The sequence below is a fragment of the Rutidosis leptorrhynchoides genome, chromosome 2 (genome assembly GCF_046630445.1).
Source record: "Rutidosis leptorrhynchoides isolate AG116_Rl617_1_P2 chromosome 2, CSIRO_AGI_Rlap_v1, whole genome shotgun sequence".
Lineage (NCBI taxonomy): Eukaryota > Viridiplantae > Streptophyta > Magnoliopsida > Asterales > Asteraceae > Rutidosis > Rutidosis leptorrhynchoides.
Genome location: NC_092334.1, coordinates 18,401,221 through 18,423,026, shown reverse-complemented (window position 1 = coordinate 18,423,026; position 21,806 = coordinate 18,401,221). Strand labels below are relative to the sequence as shown.

The 21,806-nt window shown below is 36.4% G+C and overlaps 1 protein-coding gene across 1 annotated transcript; it reads left to right on the top strand.

The window, feature by feature from the left end:
* The first annotated feature begins 1,482 nt into the window (after positions 1-1,482).
* Positions 1,483-21,801, top strand: LOC139887670 (uncharacterized). Its single transcript, XM_071870739.1, has 4 exons — positions 1,483-1,914; positions 20,815-20,875; positions 20,997-21,284; positions 21,386-21,801. Exons 1-4 carry the CDS (start codon positions 1,483-1,485, stop codon positions 21,799-21,801), a joined length of 1,197 nt encoding a protein of 398 aa, XP_071726840.1.
* Positions 21,802-21,806: the final 5 nt, after the last annotated feature.

Here is a 21,806-nt window from a genome sequence, read left to right as displayed (position 1 = left end):
CAGTCAAACTTGAATGCAAATGTGTGTATGTTTTGCATTTTCAATTGACAAAAAGAATACTTTGAGAGGTGCTTCCTTTGTTGTTAATCTTAGCCATTTAAATTTGTTTTAGCCTAATATAAAATTACTGAAATGGAGTTTATTCATTTATATTGTGTTTTTTTGTTATTGTTTTTCACTCTAATCTTCTAAATAAACTACAATGGGGTGTATTGATTCCTATTGACACCATTTTCAATTATTGGGTTTAATTCAGGTTCTTGGGTTGCAGTTCATCCTTGCAGGTATTTTCTTGGCACTTTCTTTTATTTAATACATTGTTGTTTTTGGCTATCTTGTTCCTTCGATAGTATGTGCTACCATTCGTTAATGGAGTGCTTCGTCTCTATAGTGCTGTTAATTTTTTTTTGGCTTCATAATTGTGTTGCTGCTTATAATGGTATGAGGCACCAGAAAAAGAAAAAAAAGGGTGATACAACGGATGTATCCGATGATATTATCTCTGTAAAACAAACGGCAAAGCGGGCGTCTCTGCGCCAGCCTCATCCTGAATCATCGTCGTCAACAACTTACGATCATACCTTAGGTACGCTTGCAAGCCTGATCAATTTTATTTCTTTCTATTTCTTTGGCTGTTAGTTGTTTTTAGATCTTATTTTAGAATTCCTTTTTATCCAGGTGTCGTTAATTACGGGCCTGCGCTGCAGTCACTTGCTCCGTTACTTCAACCTGGAGTTACAAAAGGCACCAGAAAAAGGAAGAAAAAAAAGGTGATGCGACAGATTTATCCGATGATATTGTCTCTGTAAAACAAACGGCAAAGCGGGCGTTTCTGCACAAGTCTCATCTTGGATCATCGTCGTCAACAACTTACGATTATACGTCAGGTGCGCTTGCAAGCCTGATCAATTTTATGTCTTTCTTTTTCTTTGGCCGTTGGTTGTTTTCAAATCTTATTTTAGAATTCCTTTTTATCCAGGTGTCGTTAATTCCGGGCCTGCGCTGTAGTTACTTGCTCCGTTACTTCAACCTGGAGTTACACCCATATATAGTTTGTCAGCAGTTTTTGATTCTTCAGGTGGTGTACTTCTCTCATTGTACTCATTGCCTATTTTTGTGTTTCTTTGGAGGTTTTATAGCTAGTACTTTTATTCATACTTTGCGAATGTTGCCGTATATTTGGTATTCTTGACCTTTTTTTAGTTTTTTTTGTATATTTTAACGTTTACGGCCCTTCAATTTGTTTCATGGATTGATTTTCCACTTTCTTGCAGCTATCTCTCCTTTGTATCATGACTGTGGTGATTGCACATACGTTTGTGGCCAATGCGGGGCCCTGTTTTGGCATGCCGAGCACATAAAAGCATACTTCAAGTACAGAAAACTTCACTATCATTGTTGCTGTGAGAACGGTCGTGTGCAGTTGCCAAGTTATGAAGACCTCCTCAGGCTTTGAAGGAACTTTTAGAGACACGCGGTTTCATGGATTACGTCCGTGCTTACAACGAGATGTTCAATATGACCTCTTTCGGTGCTCACATTGATGAAGCCATAAATGATGGCCGGTCTCCGTACGTTTTCAAAATTTCTGGCCAGCTTTACCATTGGATTGGTTCTCTGTGCCCTCAGTCGGGAACTCGCCCGAGATTTCTGCAGCTTTACATTTACGATACGGGTACCGAGGTTGAAAACAGAATGGCCCATTTTGGTGGCCGAGATTCAGATCAAATCTGTGAAGCTATTGTGCGAAGGCTGATTCATTTGCTTGATTCGCATAATGAACTTGTGAAGCTGTTCTGGACGGCCAGAGATAAATGTGATGCTGACGAGGTTCCTACTTTCAAGATTCGGTTGTTTAGTATTGCCGGGTCAAAGCAGCATAGCCTTCCTACTTCTGATGCAATAGGGGCTATTGTGATGACCCGGATTTTTCCGACTACTTGATTATACTATTTACATTATTTAATATTTCCGACTTGATAAACAATGAATTTTAATAAGTCTTGAACCTCCGGAAAGAGTTTTATATAAGCATTTGACTACCCTTTTATTCCTACGATTCACGAACGTCATAACTTGTATTATATATATATATATATATATATATATATATATATATATATATATATATATATATATATATATATAACTTGAAGATGTGATAATTAAATATCTCATTAAGTATATTAACAAGGTATTATATATACCTTTTCATACTATTAATTTAAAGAGTTTTCGAACAATATATACGTTACTTTTTAAACGACGTAATTAACTTATGTTAAAATGTATTTACATACAATATATTATGAGTATAAATACATCCTTAAAAGTATTGAATACACTTAATAATATACAAATAAGGAATAGATATATTCATATTTTCCGTTCATTTTTTCTCAAGAATTCTACTCGTATTTATACGATATTTATACAGTATTTATACAATATTTATACGGTATTTATACAGTATTTATACGGTATTTATACGCGTATTATACGCAGCTTCTAGAAGTATTTACTATTGATATATACCAATAGAAATCTACACTTACTTATTTATACGGTGCTTCTAGAAGTATTTACTATTGGTATATATGAATAGTAATCTACAATTATTGATGTATTATGTCATGCATGACCTAATGATTTTTAATTTATCTTAGATATTTTTCACTAAAAACTAAATTTATGAGCCTATAAATAAGCATCATTTCTAACTCATTTTTACACATTCATTTTCTAAATTTTACTTCCAATTTTCACACACTTGCAAGAACTCTCTCAAGTTTTGTTCTACTACTTCTTTCTAGCAACTTTACATTCTAAACTTGAGGTAAAAACTCTACTTCAACTCTTGTTCAATACATATGTTTATAGCTATCTATATAAGAGTTTATAAACTAGAATATAGTTTAGTTGATTCTAAACTTGTTTGAAAAACTAATCTAATCTTTCTGGCTTAACCCTAATAACACTTATTTATATGTATTATGATGTTAAATTAAGTTAATATAAGAACTTATAACTTGTACATATGAAGAACACCTTGAAACTTAACATATATCGTTTAATCTCTATTAGGTAAAAAGCGGGCTGTTTTGGGTTGGGAATTAAAAACCTATCTTAGACTTTGAGATCGAGGCTAAGAATTTGGAAATATGTTAATATATGTAAATAAGACTTCCAGTAATTTTTTTCATGATTTTAGACAAAGTGAAAGTATTTTTATCAAAAATCATATATCGGGTGGATGCCGGGATTCTTCCAAATCTGACCACCGGCACAAAAAGAGGGTAAAACTCTAAAAATTACTACTTGGGCTGAACTTTTTGAATTGGTTTTGGAAAATTAACTTCTTAAAGAATCCATATCAATTTGATTCACTTTAAACGGAGTTGTAATGAATATTTAGCGAGCAAAACAAAACCTGCTAAAATTAACTTTATATGGACGAAATTTATCTTATAAAAACTATATTAGCCATATCCTTGCGAACTTTTCCTATATCCTATATATATTTGGACATGTTATCATTAGTATAACAAAATATTATAATCTTGGTACGTTCCATGACAATACGTATACAATACGTTCGGATAAATCGAAAGACACCATGTACACAATACGTCTGGGTTAATTCTAAGACAATACGCGTACCATGGGTCATGGTTGAGTCTATAATAATACGTATACAATACGCCGTGGGGTAATTCTAAGATTATATATACATACCGATTATTGGACTGTTGGACTGTTGGACTATTGGACTATTGGACAATATTTGGACTACTAACAAAGGACTACTAACATGAAAATGTTAAAAATTAATATATAAGTATTCTATGAACTTGCTTTATTTTATTCATATGTCGTATTATTATCTGAATCATTATTATTGTTATAGGTTCGTGAATCCAAGGACGACGACCATATTTTTAATAAGTTGAAAACTTATTATTAATGTAACATCCCGTGTTTTTCCGTTAAATTTAATTTTAACACCGTCTTTTTTTTTAAAACATAATCTTTCGTATCTAAATTAATAGTTTCCGTGAGTAACGTTCATTATATTCCCGCTATTTAATTTTGACATCACCCGTTTACTCGAGCGTTTTAAAAATATTCGTTTGGTTAATTCCCGCACCCGACTACAAACATGAGGGACTTAAGTTGACAAGTGGGCAAAGTGGTGACTAGGTCAACTAGTCAACCACTTCACCTCCTCCATTCATTTCTATCCATCTCCCTCATCTCTTTTTCTCTCTAGCAAGAACACCACACAAACACCCAATTCAATCATTCATCATCTAAATTCGATCTAGGAGGCTTACAACAAAACAAATTACATATTTGGAATCCTCTCTTCATCCTCTTCGATTTGGTACCAATTTCATCAAGTTTGGGTAACATTTCTAAAACTCTAGATTTCTATAAATTCGTGTTTTTGACTTGAAATTGTGTTAGTTAGTGTCTATGGCTCGTGTCTAGCATGAATATATGTTTGGTTTGCTCGATTTGTTGTTTTTGGAGTAACTAGCATGAACTTGAAATGGGTGTGCTTAATCCTTGATTTTGGATGAGTTAATGTTGTTAGATTGTTAAAGTGCATGTTTTAATTGTGTTACTAGTATCACTAGCTTCGTTTGGATGTGTAGGTTGATTAAGAAAACTTCAAAAACCCGATTAATGATTTTGTGATGTTTGACTAGGGTTTGATAGTTCTTGACATGAACTTTTGGATGCTTAAATGCCATGGAATGTTAATTGTTAGTGTTTAGTAGTAATGTATACTTCATTACCTTCAAAACGGCATATCATATGTGTGAATTGGATTCCCGAAACTTAAAATGCAATTGATGAACTTGAAACTTTGAAAATGGACTTTTAAATGATCACTTGACGAGAAATCGGTTATGGAAAATGTTGTTTTTGTTTGATGATAAGTGCTTAGTTGTGTTCCTTGTCAAAAGAGCTTTCCAACGGTATAAGATACGTCTTCTAGTTGTTTACGGTTTGCGTTTTATGGTTGTTTGAAGTTTTGATCAAGACTTGAACTTTTGAAACTGACCAGGCACCAGACCACGTTATTTGTCGCGCCGCGGAGCAATTTGTCGCGCCGTGGCCCAAAGGGTGATTTTAGAACATGTTTTTCAGGCTTTCTGACCTTCAAAATAGGCATTTGTCGCGCCGCGGAGCAATTTGTCGCGCCGCGACAATTGCCTGTTTCATCCGAACTTCAGCAAACTTGTTTTGGCCATAACTTTTTGACCGTAACTCCGTTTTCGATGAATCAAATATCGTTGGAAACGTAATAAGATTTCCTTTCTAATGGTAAGGTTTTGAAATGTCAACTCAAACTTTATTACAATCGTTCTAACATGTTTTTATACTTGATTCTTGCATGAAACTTGACAACGTGATTCACATGCTATACTATTCGAGTCGTAACGAGCCATAGGACTAATTGAACACATTTCACCCGACCTTGTGTCGTAACCGGTTAATTGACACAACTTACTTGTTTAGGTCAAGGCTAAGCAACTTTCATGCATACGTTACTTTGTGAAGTACTTTTATACTCGTGCACTCGAGGTGAGATCATAGTCCCACCTTTTCAACAACTTTTTATACTTTTAAATTGTGGGCTGAGAAACATATACTTTGTTACATTTTGTACTACTTACTTTTATACTTTGAACACAAGTACGAGGAAAACAAACATTCCACAGCGAGTTAGAACAAAAATCCTCAATTCGATTATCATTAGTTACACTTGCAGGGTGTAAGCGAGAACTTATATTGTGTGGCCATACGGGTTTGACAAACCCTCATTACGGACGGTTCGCTACCGTCTACGGATGAAATATATTTTCGAGAAACAGTGTATGTTCTAACACTATTGTGATGGGGTTCTATGGAAGGAAACGTTAAGTCTTGATAATTGGGTGCTCGCGAACAATACTTTTGGAATGCAAACGATTTTGATAATCAACTATGGGAATACTAAATCTTGTGGTTCAAAATATAACGTTTACAAACACCTATGATTTCACCAACGTTTTTCGTTGACAGTTTTCTATATGTTTCTCAGGTTCATACTTGGCTATTTGATACATGCTTCCGCGTACACTCATACTTGCTTGGAGTCGAGCATACATGCATACACTCTGATTTCTTGCTTGGGGTCAAGCATACATACATACATACGCTAGGGATAGCACTTTTGGATTCAAACTTTTGTTTACATACTTACGCTATTTATAGCAACTGTGTTTTTCAACTTATATTATGTCGCAAGTTATTTCATTTATACTTTATGACTTTTGTAAACTTAGACTTGCTGTCGAACGGTTTTGTAAACTAAACTTGCAAGTCTTGTACCTTTCAAATGAATGCGACATAATTTTGGTCAAACGAGTCTCATATAGGGACTACGACCACGCAACGGGACCTAAGTTAACGGCGCCGTCAATAACGGTTTTGGTCGGGTCGTTACAGATGGTATCAGAGCGTTGGTTGTAGGGAACTAGGACGTGCATTAGTGTGTCTAACAGAGTCGTTAGGACGCATTAGTGAGTCTAGACTACAACCGGATAGTTAGCATTTGCATTCTGACATACATTTGCTATAGATAGCACTTACTTGACTACTTGTGCATTATACTTGAATCATTCTTAGGCAAACTTTTTAATGGTACCCAACCTTCATCCTACGAACTCGTATTCCGCCACTTTTTGGTAACACACGTGAATTCAAGATTCATACGCGTACGGATGACCACGACTTCGTTAGCTACTCTAGCTCGGGAACTCAAATTCTTTGGTTGTTATCCACCCCGTCTTAGCTTACTATCCATGAGTATTGTAAAGTCACTGTCACTACTCTAGGTGAGTATCGTCATCACTATTTATCGCTACGGTTGCGTACTACTCGCTATCATGACTCGTTACTCTTTTCATACCTAACTACTTTATTGTCTGATTCGAACCGCTTTGACGTGAACAATCACTTATACACTTCCCTCGGGGAACGCATCTTTAGAGTTGCACTAATTCTTTCGATTCAATACGAATCATGTTTGAGACGTCGTTACATTTTGTTCATTTTAGATTTTCACGATGACACGAACTTGAACTCATGGAGTGATGTGGGAATGGAAGTATGATTTGGCGTAATATAACGACACTCGATCAACGTGGTTATATTACGGTAAGACATACCAAAGTTCTAGTGACGCGTGATGGTGGTTAGACTCGATCAACCTAAACACCACCATGTGCCATGTACATGACTTCATCTTTTCATGTTTGGACATCTGAAAATTTCGAGAATATTGATAACAACCATACCGGGGACACACCTTCGACTTTTGTCGAACTGTACTTATGCTTCCGAATGAATTACCGATTCCTCTCGACTTCAACCGTATGTTACACGTGTATACTATCTCGTCCTCGCACAGTCTTATTGACTAATTACGATTTACTCGTTATGCTCGCACCGAGGCGGAAACTTCCCTCTCACCACACTCGTACTTCCGGTTCAGGAAATCTTTACTCTAAACTCTCAATGGGGGGAGAGACTCTCCACGTTATACTAGTATTCACCTCGAGGGTGAATAGTTCCGACGAACGTTTTTCTTTCAGAAACCAATGAGAACTTGCCCCGACGAACGTTTTTGGAAAACGATAAATCTTCCGCGACGCGAATTTTCTTGAGAAACTTGTCCTAACAAACTTGTCCAAATATACCTTACGGAATGTACTCCGTTTCGGATCGAGATCCTCGTTTCATTTCTAGACTTCGGAGTGCCTCACAAAAAGCCTCGGGACCACGTTTAGACATGAGTACCGCGTATCATCCAAAACCCGACGGACCGAACAAACATACGATTTAAGTATTGAAAACCATAATACGAATTTGTATTACCAACTTCAAATTTACTTGAGAAAAGTATTTTCCTTTAACCGAATCCTCGTACTACAATGATTTTCATTCGAGTTTTAACGTCACTCCTTTTGAAACCACATGTGACCGGAAACGTCATTCTCCTTTGTCGAACCAAGTAAACGATGATCAATTCACCAGGGCCGAGGTTATTCATGAGCAACCGAGAAAATTTATTCATATTCGGGTAAAACCCTACGCGACTCGTAATCACCAAGAGCTACGCCGATGTTAGACGTAAACATTTCAAATTCCACGTGGGAAACCGCGTCACGTTAAGAGTCGCACCTTGGAAAGGTGCAATCCGTTTCGGGAAACGTAGGAAGCTAAATCCGCGATATTTTGATCCTTTAAATTCTTGGGGTGTTTTGGACCCGTCGCTAGCCGTTTAGACTTTTCCGACTCATTTTGGGTCTCCGTTTATCCTACATTCGATATATCAACTCAAAGACGTGTTTTGCGAAACGAGAACTTGTTATCTCCTTTGATGAACTCACTATCGACGATAACCCTCACTTCCTAGGAGGACCGGTTGAAACCATAAATCGTGAAGCCAAACCTTAAAACAACATATGATCCCGACAGTCAAAATTCGTTGAAATACCCTAGAACGTACTTCTCCCTCATTCGTAGAATTGGCAACACAAAATCTCGAGGAAGATTCAACGACTACTACTTCCAACTAAATTTCGGGACGAAATTTCTTTTGAGGTGTGGATAATGTAACATCCCGTGTTTTTCCGTTAAATTTAATTTTAACACCGTCTTTTTTTTTAAAACATAATCTTTCGTATCTAAATTAATAGTTTCCGTGAGTAACGTTCATTATATTCCCGCTATTTAATTTTGACATCACCCGTTTACTCGAGCGTTTTAAAAATATTCGTTTGGTTAATTCCCGCACCCGACTACAAACATGAGGGACTTAAGTTGACAAGTGGGCAAAGTGGTGACTAGGTCAACTAGTCAACCACTTCACCTCCTCCATTCATTTCTATCCATCTCCCTCATCTCTTTTTCTCTCTAGCAAGAACACCACACAAACACCCAATTCAATCATTCATCATCTAAATTCGATCTAGGAGGCTTACAACAAAACAAATTACATATTTGGAATCCTCTCTTCATCCTCTTCGATTTGGTACCAATTTCATCAAGTTTGGGTAACATTTCTAAAACTCTAGATTTCTATAAATTCGTGTTTTTGACTTGAAATTGTGTTAGTTAGTGTCTATGGCTCGTGTCTAGCATGAATATATGTTTGGTTTGCTCGATTTGTTGTTTTTGGAGTAACTAGCATGAACTTGAAATGGGTGTGCTTAATCCTTGATTTTGGATGAGTTAATGTTGTTAGATTGTTAAAGTGCATGTTTTAATTGTGTTACTAGTATCACTAGCTTCGTTTGGATGTGTAGGTTGATTAAGAAAACTTCAAAAACCCGATTAATGATTTTGTGATGTTTGACTAGGGTTTGATAGTTCTTGACATGAACTTTTGGATGCTTAAATGCCATGGAATGTTAATTGTTAGTGTTTAGTAGTAATGTATACTTCATTACCTTCAAAACGGCATATCATATGTGTGAATTGGATTCCCGAAACTTAAAATGCAATTGATGAACTTGAAACTTTGAAAATGGACTTTTAAATGATCACTTGACGAGAAATCGGTTATGGAAAATGTTGTTTTTGTTTGATGATAAGTGCTTAGTTGTGTTCCTTGTCAAAAGAGCTTTCCAACGGTATAAGATACGTCTTCTAGTTGTTTACGGTTTGCGTTTTATGGTTGTTTGAAGTTTTGATCAAGACTTGAACTTTTGAAACTGACCAGGCACCAGACCACGTTATTTGTCGCGCCGCGGAGCAATTTGTCGCGCCGTGGCCCAAAGGGTGATTTTAGAACATGTTTTTCAGGCTTTCTGACCTTCAAAATAGGCATTTGTCGCGCCGCGGAGCAATTTGTCGCGCCGCGACAATTGCCTGTTTCATCCGAACTTCAGCAAACTTGTTTTGGCCATAACTTTTTGACCGTAACTCCGTTTTCGATGAATCAAATATCGTTGGAAACGTAATAAGATTTCCTTTCTAATGGTAAGGTTTTGAAATGTCAACTCAAACTTTATTACAATCGTTCTAACATGTTTTTATACTTGATTCTTGCATGAAACTTGACAACGTGATTCACATGCTATACTATTCGAGTCGTAACGAGCCATAGGACTAATTGAACACATTTCACCCGACCTTGTGTCGTAACCGGTTAATTGACACAACTTACTTGTTTAGGTCAAGGCTAAGCAACTTTCATGCATACGTTACTTTGTGAAGTACTTTTATACTCGTGCACTCGAGGTGAGATCATAGTCCCACCTTTTCAACAACTTTTTATACTTTTAAATTGTGGGCTGAGAAACATATACTTTGTTACATTTTGTACTACTTACTTTTATACTTTGAACACAAGTACGAGGAAAACAAACATTCCACAGCGAGTTAGAACAAAAATCCTCAATTCGATTATCATTAGTTACACTTGCAGGGTGTAAGCGAGAACTTATATTGTGTGGCCATACGGGTTTGACAAACCCTCATTACGGACGGTTCGCTACCGTCTACGGATGAAATATATTTTCGAGAAACAGTGTATGTTCTAACACTATTGTGATGGGGTTCTATGGAAGGAAACGTTAAGTCTTGATAATTGGGTGCTCGCGAACAATACTTTTGGAATGCAAACGATTTTGATAATCAACTATGGGAATACTAAATCTTGTGGTTCAAAATATAACGTTTACAAACACCTATGATTTCACCAACGTTTTTCGTTGACAGTTTTCTATATGTTTCTCAGGTTCATACTTGGCTATTTGATACATGCTTCCGCGTACACTCATACTTGCTTGGAGTCGAGCATACATGCATACACTCTGATTTCTTGCTTGGGGTCAAGCATACATACATACATACGCTAGGGATAGCACTTTTGGATTCAAACTTTTGTTTACATACTTACGCTATTTATAGCAACTGTGTTTTTCAACTTATATTATGTCGCAAGTTATTTCATTTATACTTTATGACTTTTGTAAACTTAGACTTGCTGTCGAACGGTTTTGTAAACTAAACTTGCAAGTCTTGTACCTTTCAAATGAATGCGACATAATTTTGGTCAAACGAGTCTCATATAGGGACTACGACCACGCAACGGGACCTAAGTTAACGGCGCCGTCAATAACGGTTTTGGTCGGGTCGTTACAATTAATATACTTTTACTACCGTGAGTATATAGTCCCATTTTTAAACTCTAAGAATATTTTGGGATGAGAATACATGCATTTTATGTTTTACGCTATGGACGCAAGTACTTAAAATATATTCTACGTTGAGCTGTACCACCTTGCATATCTTCCCTAATAGCTTGGTAACTAATATTTACATATTGTAAGAACATGTAAGCGCGAATCCTATTGATAGATCTATCGGGTTTGACAACCCCAACCGGGCTAGTCGCTCTAGTATCGTAAACGGTTGCATAGTACTTCGTTTTTACTACACTTGGTACAGTGTAGGGAGATTTCATAATAAAGGGAATATGCCACATTATTGGTTAAGTATGGTTACCGAAGCGCTCAACAACTTATAGAATATCTTTATTGAAATGTTTATAACTATGAAATCTTGTGGTCTATATTTATATCGATGCTAGCTTTAAACCTATATATCTCACCAACCTTTGTGTTGACTGTTTAAGCATGTTTATTCTCAGGTCCTTAAGAAAGTCTTCTGCTGTTGCATTATCTGAGCAAGCTGTGCATGGAGTCTCATGCTTTTGTTTAAATGAAGTGTTGCATTCAATAAAACCTTTGCCATGTAATATATTTGACTGTTATGGCACGTGTGTAGTATTTGTAAACCGATGTAATATGGGGATTATTCCTTAAATAATTGCCCACCTGTTTAAAACATGCATTATGTATAATAATGGTGTGTTTTTTTATGAAACGAATGCAATATTTTCTAAAAACATATCATATAGAGGTCAAATACCTCGCTATGGGACCAATGAATAACGTACTGCGTTTATAGTAATATGGACGGGTCATTTCAGTTGGTATCAGAGCGGAGGTCTTAGCGAACCAGGAATTGCATTAGTGTGTCTAACCGGTGTTTGTTAGGATGCATTAGTAAGTCTGGACTTTGACCGCGTCTGTTTTGAAAACCATTGCTTATCATTTTTGGTCAGAAATTGAATATTTTAACATGTAAATGTTATGTGGTATATTACTAACGCACTAGTTATTATATGATAGATGTCTGCATCTAGCTTCGAATTAGTATTCACTTTCAGCGACTCCGAAATCGAGTCCAAATCTTCAGCAAAGGTATTGATCATCAATTTGTCTGATGATGATGAAGACCCGAAAGAGGACACATTTTGGGAAGATTCACAATTTCCGGAAGAACCGGAAGTGAAAGAACCTGAAAACGATCCTGAGGAGGAGGAGGAAGTAAAAGAGATTACCGAGAAAGAATTTAAAAAGGGAAAGGAACCTGTAGTCACCAAACCAAAATTTCCAAATCCGGAAATTAATAAAGCATTTGTTGTACAAAGTACTCCTGACATTTCTACCCCTAATCATCTTTGTCTTACCAACTCTATTGAGGTATCAAGTACCTCAGAACTCCGACCAAGATATAAACGTACCGCTCGAATAAGCGTTATGCCAGTACCTGATAACAAGAGGCCCCGCCATTTTTAAAACCATTTCCGCTACGACATCACTTCACGCATTATATAATATTATCTAGTGTGCTTTACTTTATCCTACATATGTTTTATGTGAAATAAATTTATGTGAATAAGTGGTATTGTATTGTTGTACCATAATGCATTGATGAATAAAGCGTGAAATGATAATGCATTAGTTTTTCATGATAGAATATTATTTGGATGGTAGTAGTTAATTGTTGTACTAAGCTATTAAGTATGAACTTTAACGGGTAGGTAATACCCTAGAAATAATTATAAAATGCTAATAAGAAGAAAAGGCTTTTATAATAATGGGTTCATATTATTAATATGCCACGATGTACCATTAATTACTCGCTACATCTATAATATTCTATGTGATTAATTATCTTATATGTTTATTGAAGAAACATGGCAAGAGTGAATCGAATGACGGAACAAGAAATTGAAGAGCTTATCAACCAATGCGTAAACGACCGAGTGCTTTGGGTTGAAGCGGCAAGAGCAGCAGCAAACAACACAAACCCTTGTGTTGGATGCACATATAAAGAGTTTCGAGGTTGCAAACCTTCATCATTCAGCGGAATAGAAGGACCAGTCGGTTTAACCCTATGGTTCGAAAAGCTGGAGTCTATATTTAAAATTAGTGGTTGTGCGGAAGGGGATAGGACAACGTATGCTTCATGCACATTACAAGATGGTGCACTTACATGGTGGAAAAACTATGTAAAAGCTGTAGGGGCGATGCAGCATATGATACTCCTTGGGAGGAGTTGAAAAATATGCTAATCAACGAATACTGCCCAAGGAACGAGGTTAGGAAAATGGAAGCCGAGTTACGTAATCTGAAAGTTGTCGGCACGGAACTTACCAACTATAACGGGCGATTCATGGAATTAGCCTTGTTATGTCCTGAATTGGTACCAACAGAAGAGCGAAAGATTGAATTGTACAAGGATGGCCTGCCAAAAAACATCAAGGCCAATGTTACAGCATCCAAACCTAAGACAATTCATGAAGCTATCACCATGGCAAACGAGCTAATGGATCAGATCATTCTGGATAAGAATGCATCAAATACCAATGCCAAGGTATCAGATAACAAAAGAAAGTGGAATGGAAACCGTGATCAACGTCACCAACAACAATCTCTCAAGAAACAGGAAACCATGCAAGGTGCGGGTAGTGGTTCAAGCTCGGGTTACAAAGGACGAAATCCCTTATGTAACAGATGCCACAAACATCACTCTGGTTTTTGTAATGTGGTGTGCAACAATTGTGATCGAAGAGGCTGAAGATTGTAGGGTTCCCGTTACAAATACAAATGGCACCAAGACTCCTGCAACTAATGCAAATAGAACTGCCTTGGCTACTGTTACTTGTTACGGGTGTGGGAAACAGGGTCATATTAAGAGCCAGTGCCCGAATCCAGAGAAGAATAATGGACCTGCACGTGGAAGAGCGTTTAATATTAATGCTAGAGAGGCGTATGAAGACCCGGAGCTTGTTACGGGTACGTTTACCATTAATAACTTATCAGCATCTATTATATTTAATACTGGTGCCGATAGAAGTTACATGTGTAGAGACTTTTACGCTAAATTAAATTGTTCATCATTACCTCTAGATGCTAAGTACATGATTGAGTTAGCTAATGGTAAACTAATTAAAGCCGATAAAATTTGCCGTGATTGTAAAATAAATTTAGCCGGAGAAGTGTTTAAAATTAATTTGATACCCATAGAATTAGGAAGTTTTGATGTAATACTCGACATGGACTGGATGTCCAAAATAGGAGCTGAAGTTGTGTGTGCCAAGAAGGCAATTCGCATTCCTCATAAGAATAAAACGCCAGTAATGATTTATGGAGAGAAGGGTAACTCAAAGCTAAAACTTATTAGCTGTTTGAAAGCCCAAAAGTGCTTGAAGAAAGGGTGCTATGCTATCTTAGCACATGTTAATAAAGTTGAACCGAAGGAGAAAGAGAAGAGCATCAATGATGTGCCTGTGGCAAGAGATTTTCCTGAAGTCTTTCCGGAAGAGTTACCGGGATTACCTCCATTTAGATCTGTAGAATTTCAAATAGATCTAGTACCAGGAGCTGCACCAGTGGCTTGTTCTCCATACAGACTTGCACCGTCTGAGATGAAAGAGTTACAAAGCCAGTTAAAAGAACTACTGGACCGTGGATTCATTCAACCAAGCACTTCACCGTGGGGTGCTCCGATTTTATTCGTTAAGAAGAAAGATGGATCCTTCCGCATGTGTATAGATTACCGTGAACTAAACAAGTTAACTATCAAGAATCGGTACCCATTATCGAGAATTGACGACTTGTTTGATCAGCTGCAAGGATCACGTGTGTACTCCAAGATCGATCTAAGATCGGGTTATCATCAGTTGCGAGTTAAAGACGAAGATATTCCGAAAACCGCATTTCGGACACGCTACGGTCATTATGAATTTTTGGTCATGCCGTTCGGGTTGACCAACGCACCAGCTGTATTCATGGACCTCATGAATAGGGTATTCAGTCCGTACTTAGATAAGTTTGTTATCGTCTTTATTGATGACATTCTTATTTATTCTAAGAATGAAACAGAACATGAACAACATTTAAGGTTGGTGTTGGAACTGTTAAAGAAAGAACAGTTATACGCAAATTTTTCTAAGTGCGCCTTTTGGCTGAAGGAAGTACAGTTCCTTGGTCATATTGTCAGCAGTGAAGGAATTCAGGTTGATCCAGCCAAGATTGAAGCTATTGAAAAGTGGGAGACCCCAAAGACTCCAACGCAAATACGCCAATTTTTGGGTCTTGCTGGCTATTAGAGAAGGTTTATTCAAGATTTTTCCCGGATAGCCAAACCATTGACAGCATTAACACACAAAGGGAAGAAGTACGAATGGACTTCTGAGCAGGAAACCGCATTTCAATTATTGAAGAAGAAGTTGACTACGTCGCCTATTCTATCGTTACCTGAAGGAAACGATGATTTTGTAATTTATTGTGACGCTTCGCAATAAGGTTTTGGTTGTGTCCTCATGCAACAAAAGAAGGTTATTGCATATGCATCCCGACAACTAAAGATTCATGAACAAAATTATACGACTCATGATCTAGAATTGGGAGCAGTGGTGTTTGCATTAAAGACTTGGAGACACTACTTGTACGGGGTTAAATGTACTGTGTATACCAATCATAAAAGCCTTCAACATATCTTCAACCAAAAACAACTGAACATGAGGCAACGTAGGTGGATCGAGCTGATAAACGACTATGACTGTGAAATTCGCTATCATCCCGGGAAAACAAATGTAGTAGCAGATGCTTTAAGCAGGAAGGAAAGAGAGCCAATTCGAGTACGAGCAATGAATATGAAGATTCATACGAACCTCACCACCCAAATTAAGGAGGCTCAACAAGGAGCTCTTTCTGAAGAAAACTTTGGAAATGAGATGCTTAAAGGGATAGATAAGCAGCTTGTTACACGGGAAGACGGAACCCGATATTTTGCTGGACGCATTTGGGTACCGAAGTTTAAAGGGTTAAGAAAATCGGTACTAGACGAAGCACATAAAACAAGATACTCGATACATCCCGGAGCAGGAAAGATGTATCAAGATCTTAAGGCGCACTTTTGGTGGCCAAATTTGAAAGCTGATATTGCAATGTACATCGAAGAATGTTTGACTTGCTCTAAAGTCAAGGCGGAACATCAGAAACCGTCAGGTCTGCTGCAACAACCAGAAATCCCAGAATGAAAGTGGGAATGTATTACAATGGATTTCATCACGAAGCTACCAAAGACTACATGGGGTTACGATACCATTTGGGTAATTGTCGATCGTCTCACCAAGTCCGCACATTTCCTACCTATGAAGGAGAAGGATGGGATGGAAAAATTGGCACGACTATACTTAAAAGAAGTTGTCTCTAGACATGGAGTACCTTTCTCCATTATATCTGACCGTGACAGTAGGTTTACGTCAAGGTTCTGGAAATCACTACAGGAGGCCCTAGGAACTCATTTAGATATAAGCACCGCATATCATCCACAAACCGATGGACAAAGTGAAAGGACTATACAGACTCTTGAAGACATGCTTAGAGCATGTGTGGTCGATTTCGGAAGCGGATGGGATAAATATCTACCATTAGCAGAATTCTCGTATAACAACAGTTACCATACGAGTATTAAAGCTGCACCATTTGAAGCACTTTATGGAAGAAAGTGTAGATCCCCGATCTGTTGGTATGAAGTAGGAGACCGACAACTAACTGGTCCCGAGATCATACAGGAGACTACAGAAAAGATTGTGCAAATCAAGGAGAGATTAAAGACCGCCCAAAGTCGTCAAAAGAGCTATGCCGATGTTCGAAGGAAGTCATTGGAATTTCAGGTTGATGACATGGTTATGTTAAAGGTGTCACCTTGGAAAGGTGTGATACGCTTTGGTAAGAGGGGTAAACTGAACCCAAGATACGTAGGACCATTCAAGATCATCGAACGTATTGGACCAGTGGCTTATAGACTTAAGCTACCACAACAACTTGCTGGAGTACACAATACCTTTCACGTCTCGAACCTAAGGAAATGCCTTGCAAAAGAAGACCTCACTGTTCCTCTTGAAGAAATCCAAATCGACGAGAAACTGCATTTTATAGAAGAACCTATCGAAATCATGGACCGTGAAGTCAAAAAGCTCAAGCAAAGTAACATACCTATAGTTAAGGTTCGTTGGAATGCTCGAAGAGGTCGCGAGTTCACTAGGGAAAGAGAGGACCAGATGAAACAGAAGTATCCACATCTGTTTACAAACACCGCCCATTGAATAGGTACTACTTCAAATTTCGGGACGAAATTTCTTTAACGGATAGGTACGGTGATGACCCGGATTTTTCCGACTACTTGATTATACTATTTACATTATTTAATATTTCCAACTTGATAAACAATGAATTTTAATAAGTCTTGAACCTCCGGAAAGAGTTTTATATAAGCATTTGACTACCCTTTTATTCCTACGATTCACGAACGTCATAACTTGTATTAATTATATATATATATATATATATATATATATATATATATATATATATATATATATATATATATATATATATATATATATATATATATATATATATATATATATATATATATATAACTTGAAAATATAATAATTAAATATCTCATTAAGTATATTAATAAGGTATTATATATACCTTTTCATACTATTAATTTAAAGAGTTTTCGGACAATATATACGTTACTTTTTAAACGACGTAATTAACTTATGTTAAAATGTATTTACATACAATATATTATGAGTATAAATACATCCTTAAAAATATTGAATACACTTAATAATATACAAATAAGGAATAGATATATTCATATTTTTCGTTCATTTTTTCTCAAGAATTCTACTCGTATTTATACGATATTTATACGGTATTTATACAGTATTTATACGATATTTATACAGTATTTATACGGTATTTATACACGTATTATACGCAGCTTCTAGAAGTATTTACTATTGATATATACCAATAGAAATCTACAATTACGTATTTATACAGCATTTATACGCGTATTATACGCAGCTTCTAGAAGTATTTACTATTGGTATATACGAATAGTAATCTACAATTATTGATGTATTATGTCATGCATGACCTAATGATTTTTAATTTATCTTAGATATTTTTTACTAAAAACCAAATTTATGAGCCTATAAATAAACACCATTTCTAACTCATTTTTACACATTCATTTTTCAAATTTTACTTCCAATTTTCACACACACTTGCAAGAACTCTCTCAAGTTTTATTCTACTACTTCTTTCTAGCAACTTTACATTCTAAACTTGAGGTAAAAAAACTCTACTTCAACTCTTGTTCAATACATATGTTTATAGCTATCTATATAAGAGTTTATAAACTAGAACATAGTTTAGTTGATTCTAAAATTGTTTGAAAAACTAATCAAATCTTTCTAGCTTAACTCTAATAACACTTATTTATATGTATTATGATGTTAAATTAAGTTAATATAAGAACTTATAACTTGTACATATGAAGAACACCTTGAAACTTAACATATATCGTTTAATCTCTATTCGGTAGAAAGCGGGCTGTTTTGGGTTGGGAATTAAAAACCTATCTTAGACTTTGAGTTCGAGGCTAAGACTTTGGAAATATGTTAATATATGTAAATAAGACTTCCAGTAATTTTTTTTCATGATTTTAGACAAAGTGAAAGTATTTTATCAAAAATCATATATCGGGTGGATGCCGGGATTCTTCCAAATCTGACCACCGGCACAAAAAGAGGGTAAAACTCTAAAAATTACTACTTGGGCTGAACTTTTCGAATTGGTTTTGGAAAATTAACTTCTTAAGGAATCCATAGCAATTTGATTCACTTTAAACGGAGTTGTAATGAATATTTAGCGAGCAAAACAAAACCTGCTAAAATTAACTTTATATGGACGAAATTTATCTTATAAAAACTATATTAACCATATCCTTGCGAACTTTTCCTATATCCTATATATATTTGGACATGTTATCATTAGTATAACAAAATATTATAATCTTGGTACGTTCCATGACAATACGTATACAATACGTTCGTATAAATCGAAAGACACCATGTACACAATACGTCTGGGTTAATTCTAAGACAATACGCGTACCATGGGTCATGGTTGAGTCTATAACAATACATATACAATACGCCGTGGGGTAATTCTAAGATTATATATACATACCGATTATTGGACTGTTGGACTGTTGGACTATTGGACTATTGGACTATTGGACTATATTTGGACTACTAACAAAGGACTACTAACATGAAAATGTTAAAAATTAATATATAAGTATTCTATGAACTTGCTTTATTTTATTCATATGTCGTATTATTATCTGAATTATTATTATTGTTATAGGTTCGTGAATCCAAGGACGACGACCATATTTTTAATAAGTTGAAAACTTATTATTAATATACTTTTACTACCGTGAGTATATAGTCCCATTTTTAAACTCTAAGAATATTTTGGGATGAGAATACATGCATTTTATGTTTTACGCTATGGACGCAAGTACTTAAAATATATTCTACGTTGAGTTGTACCACCTTGCATATCTTTCCTAATAGCTTGGTAACTAATATTTACATGTTGTAAGAACATGTAAGCGCGAATCCTATTGATAGATCTATCGGGTTTGACAACCTCAACCGGGCTAGTCGCTCTAGTATCGTAAACGGTTGCATAGTACTTCATTTTTACTACACTTGGTACAGTGTAGGGAGATTTCATAATAAAGGGAATATGCCACATTATTGGTTAAGTATGGTTACCGAAGAGCTCAATAACTTATAGAATATCTTTATTGAAATGTTTATAACTATGAAATCTTGTGGTCTATATTTATATCGATGCTAGCTTTAAACCTATATATCTCACCAACCTTTGTGTTGACTGTTTAAGCATGTTTATTCTCAGGTCCTTAAGAAAGTCTTCCGCTGTTGCATTATCTGAGCAAGCTGTGCATGGAGTCTCATGCTTTTGTTTAAATGAAGTGTTGCATTCAATAAAACCTTTGCCATGTAATATATTCGACTGTTATGGCACGTGTGTAGTATTTGTAAACCGATGTAATATGGGGATTATTCCTTAAATAATTACCCACCTGTTTAAAACATGCATTATGTATAATAATGGTGTGTTTTTTTATGAAACGAATGCAATATTTTCTTAAAACATATCATATAGAGGTCAAATACCTCGCTATGGGACCAATGAATAACGTACTGCATTTATAGTAATATGGACGGGTCGTTTCAGCTATTGTCTTTGATACTGGCCCACAGGCAGTTTCGGATTACGATGTAATAATCCACCCGAAGACTGAGTACCCAAGGCGGGTTAACAAACTCCATCCGTTGTATATGTCGCTGCAATTTCCATTGATGTTCTTTTTTGGCGAGCGAGGGTTCCATACCGATTTAAAGTTAGTTAATGCTCCAGGTTCCATTGGTGGTCGGGTTAAGAAAATGACGATGAATATGTTATATTGCTACCAGCTTCATGATAGGTTCCAATCTTACAGCCTCATGTTGAGGCTCGGGCGACTCTTTCAGCAATACGTTGTCACGGTCTATTATAGTATTGAATTAGATCGGATGGATTACATTCGGAAGAAGTAGAAGGGCATCAGAAAAGATTACCTTTCGGGTTTATATGATGCTATTAGCAGAGGTGATCAAATATGTGCAGACGTGGGTAGCAGAACTATTCTCCCAGTTTCTTTCACCGGTGGTCCCCGTTATATGTACAGCCACTACCTTGACGCGCTGGCTATTTGTCATGTCTTTGGAAATCCACAGTTCTATGTCACTTTCACTTGCAATGTTAGGTGGACCGAAATAGCTTGGTATCTGCAGCCTTTTCCTCGGCTAACCGCATCAGACCGGGCTGATATTGTCGCGCGTGTTTTCCATTTCAAAGTCAAACAATTTGTTAGGTTTTTGAAAGACGACAGCCCACTTGGTGATTTAAGAGCAGGTAATAGTACAGTTCATTTTTCCCTTACTTTTGTATTTATTTGATGATGTCGTTTATTATTTTTTGGCCCGTTGTTGACTTTTTTTCTTCCTTTTTTCCAGTATATACCATTGAATTCCAGAAAAGAGGGTTGCCGCATTGTCACAGATTGGTGTGGTTGCATTCCTCACCCTCATCACCTATAAGCGAAAGAATAGATGATTACATATCTGCTGAACTTCCTGACCCGAGAACCGACCTCGCTGGTTATGCAGTGATCTCCGCGACTATGATGCACGGACCTTGTGGCATTGCAAACTCACGCGCACCATGCATGGAAAGTTCTGCCTGCACAAAAAAATTTCCCAAAAAATACAACGAAAAAACCTTCTTTGATGTTGATGGTCGTGCACACTACCAAAGGCGTAATACTAGTGTGTATACAACGCGGTCGGGGGTCCAACTCGATAATAGTTATGTAGTTCCTTACAATAGACTACTTTGTATGACTTTCCAAGCTCATATAAATGTTGAATGATGCGG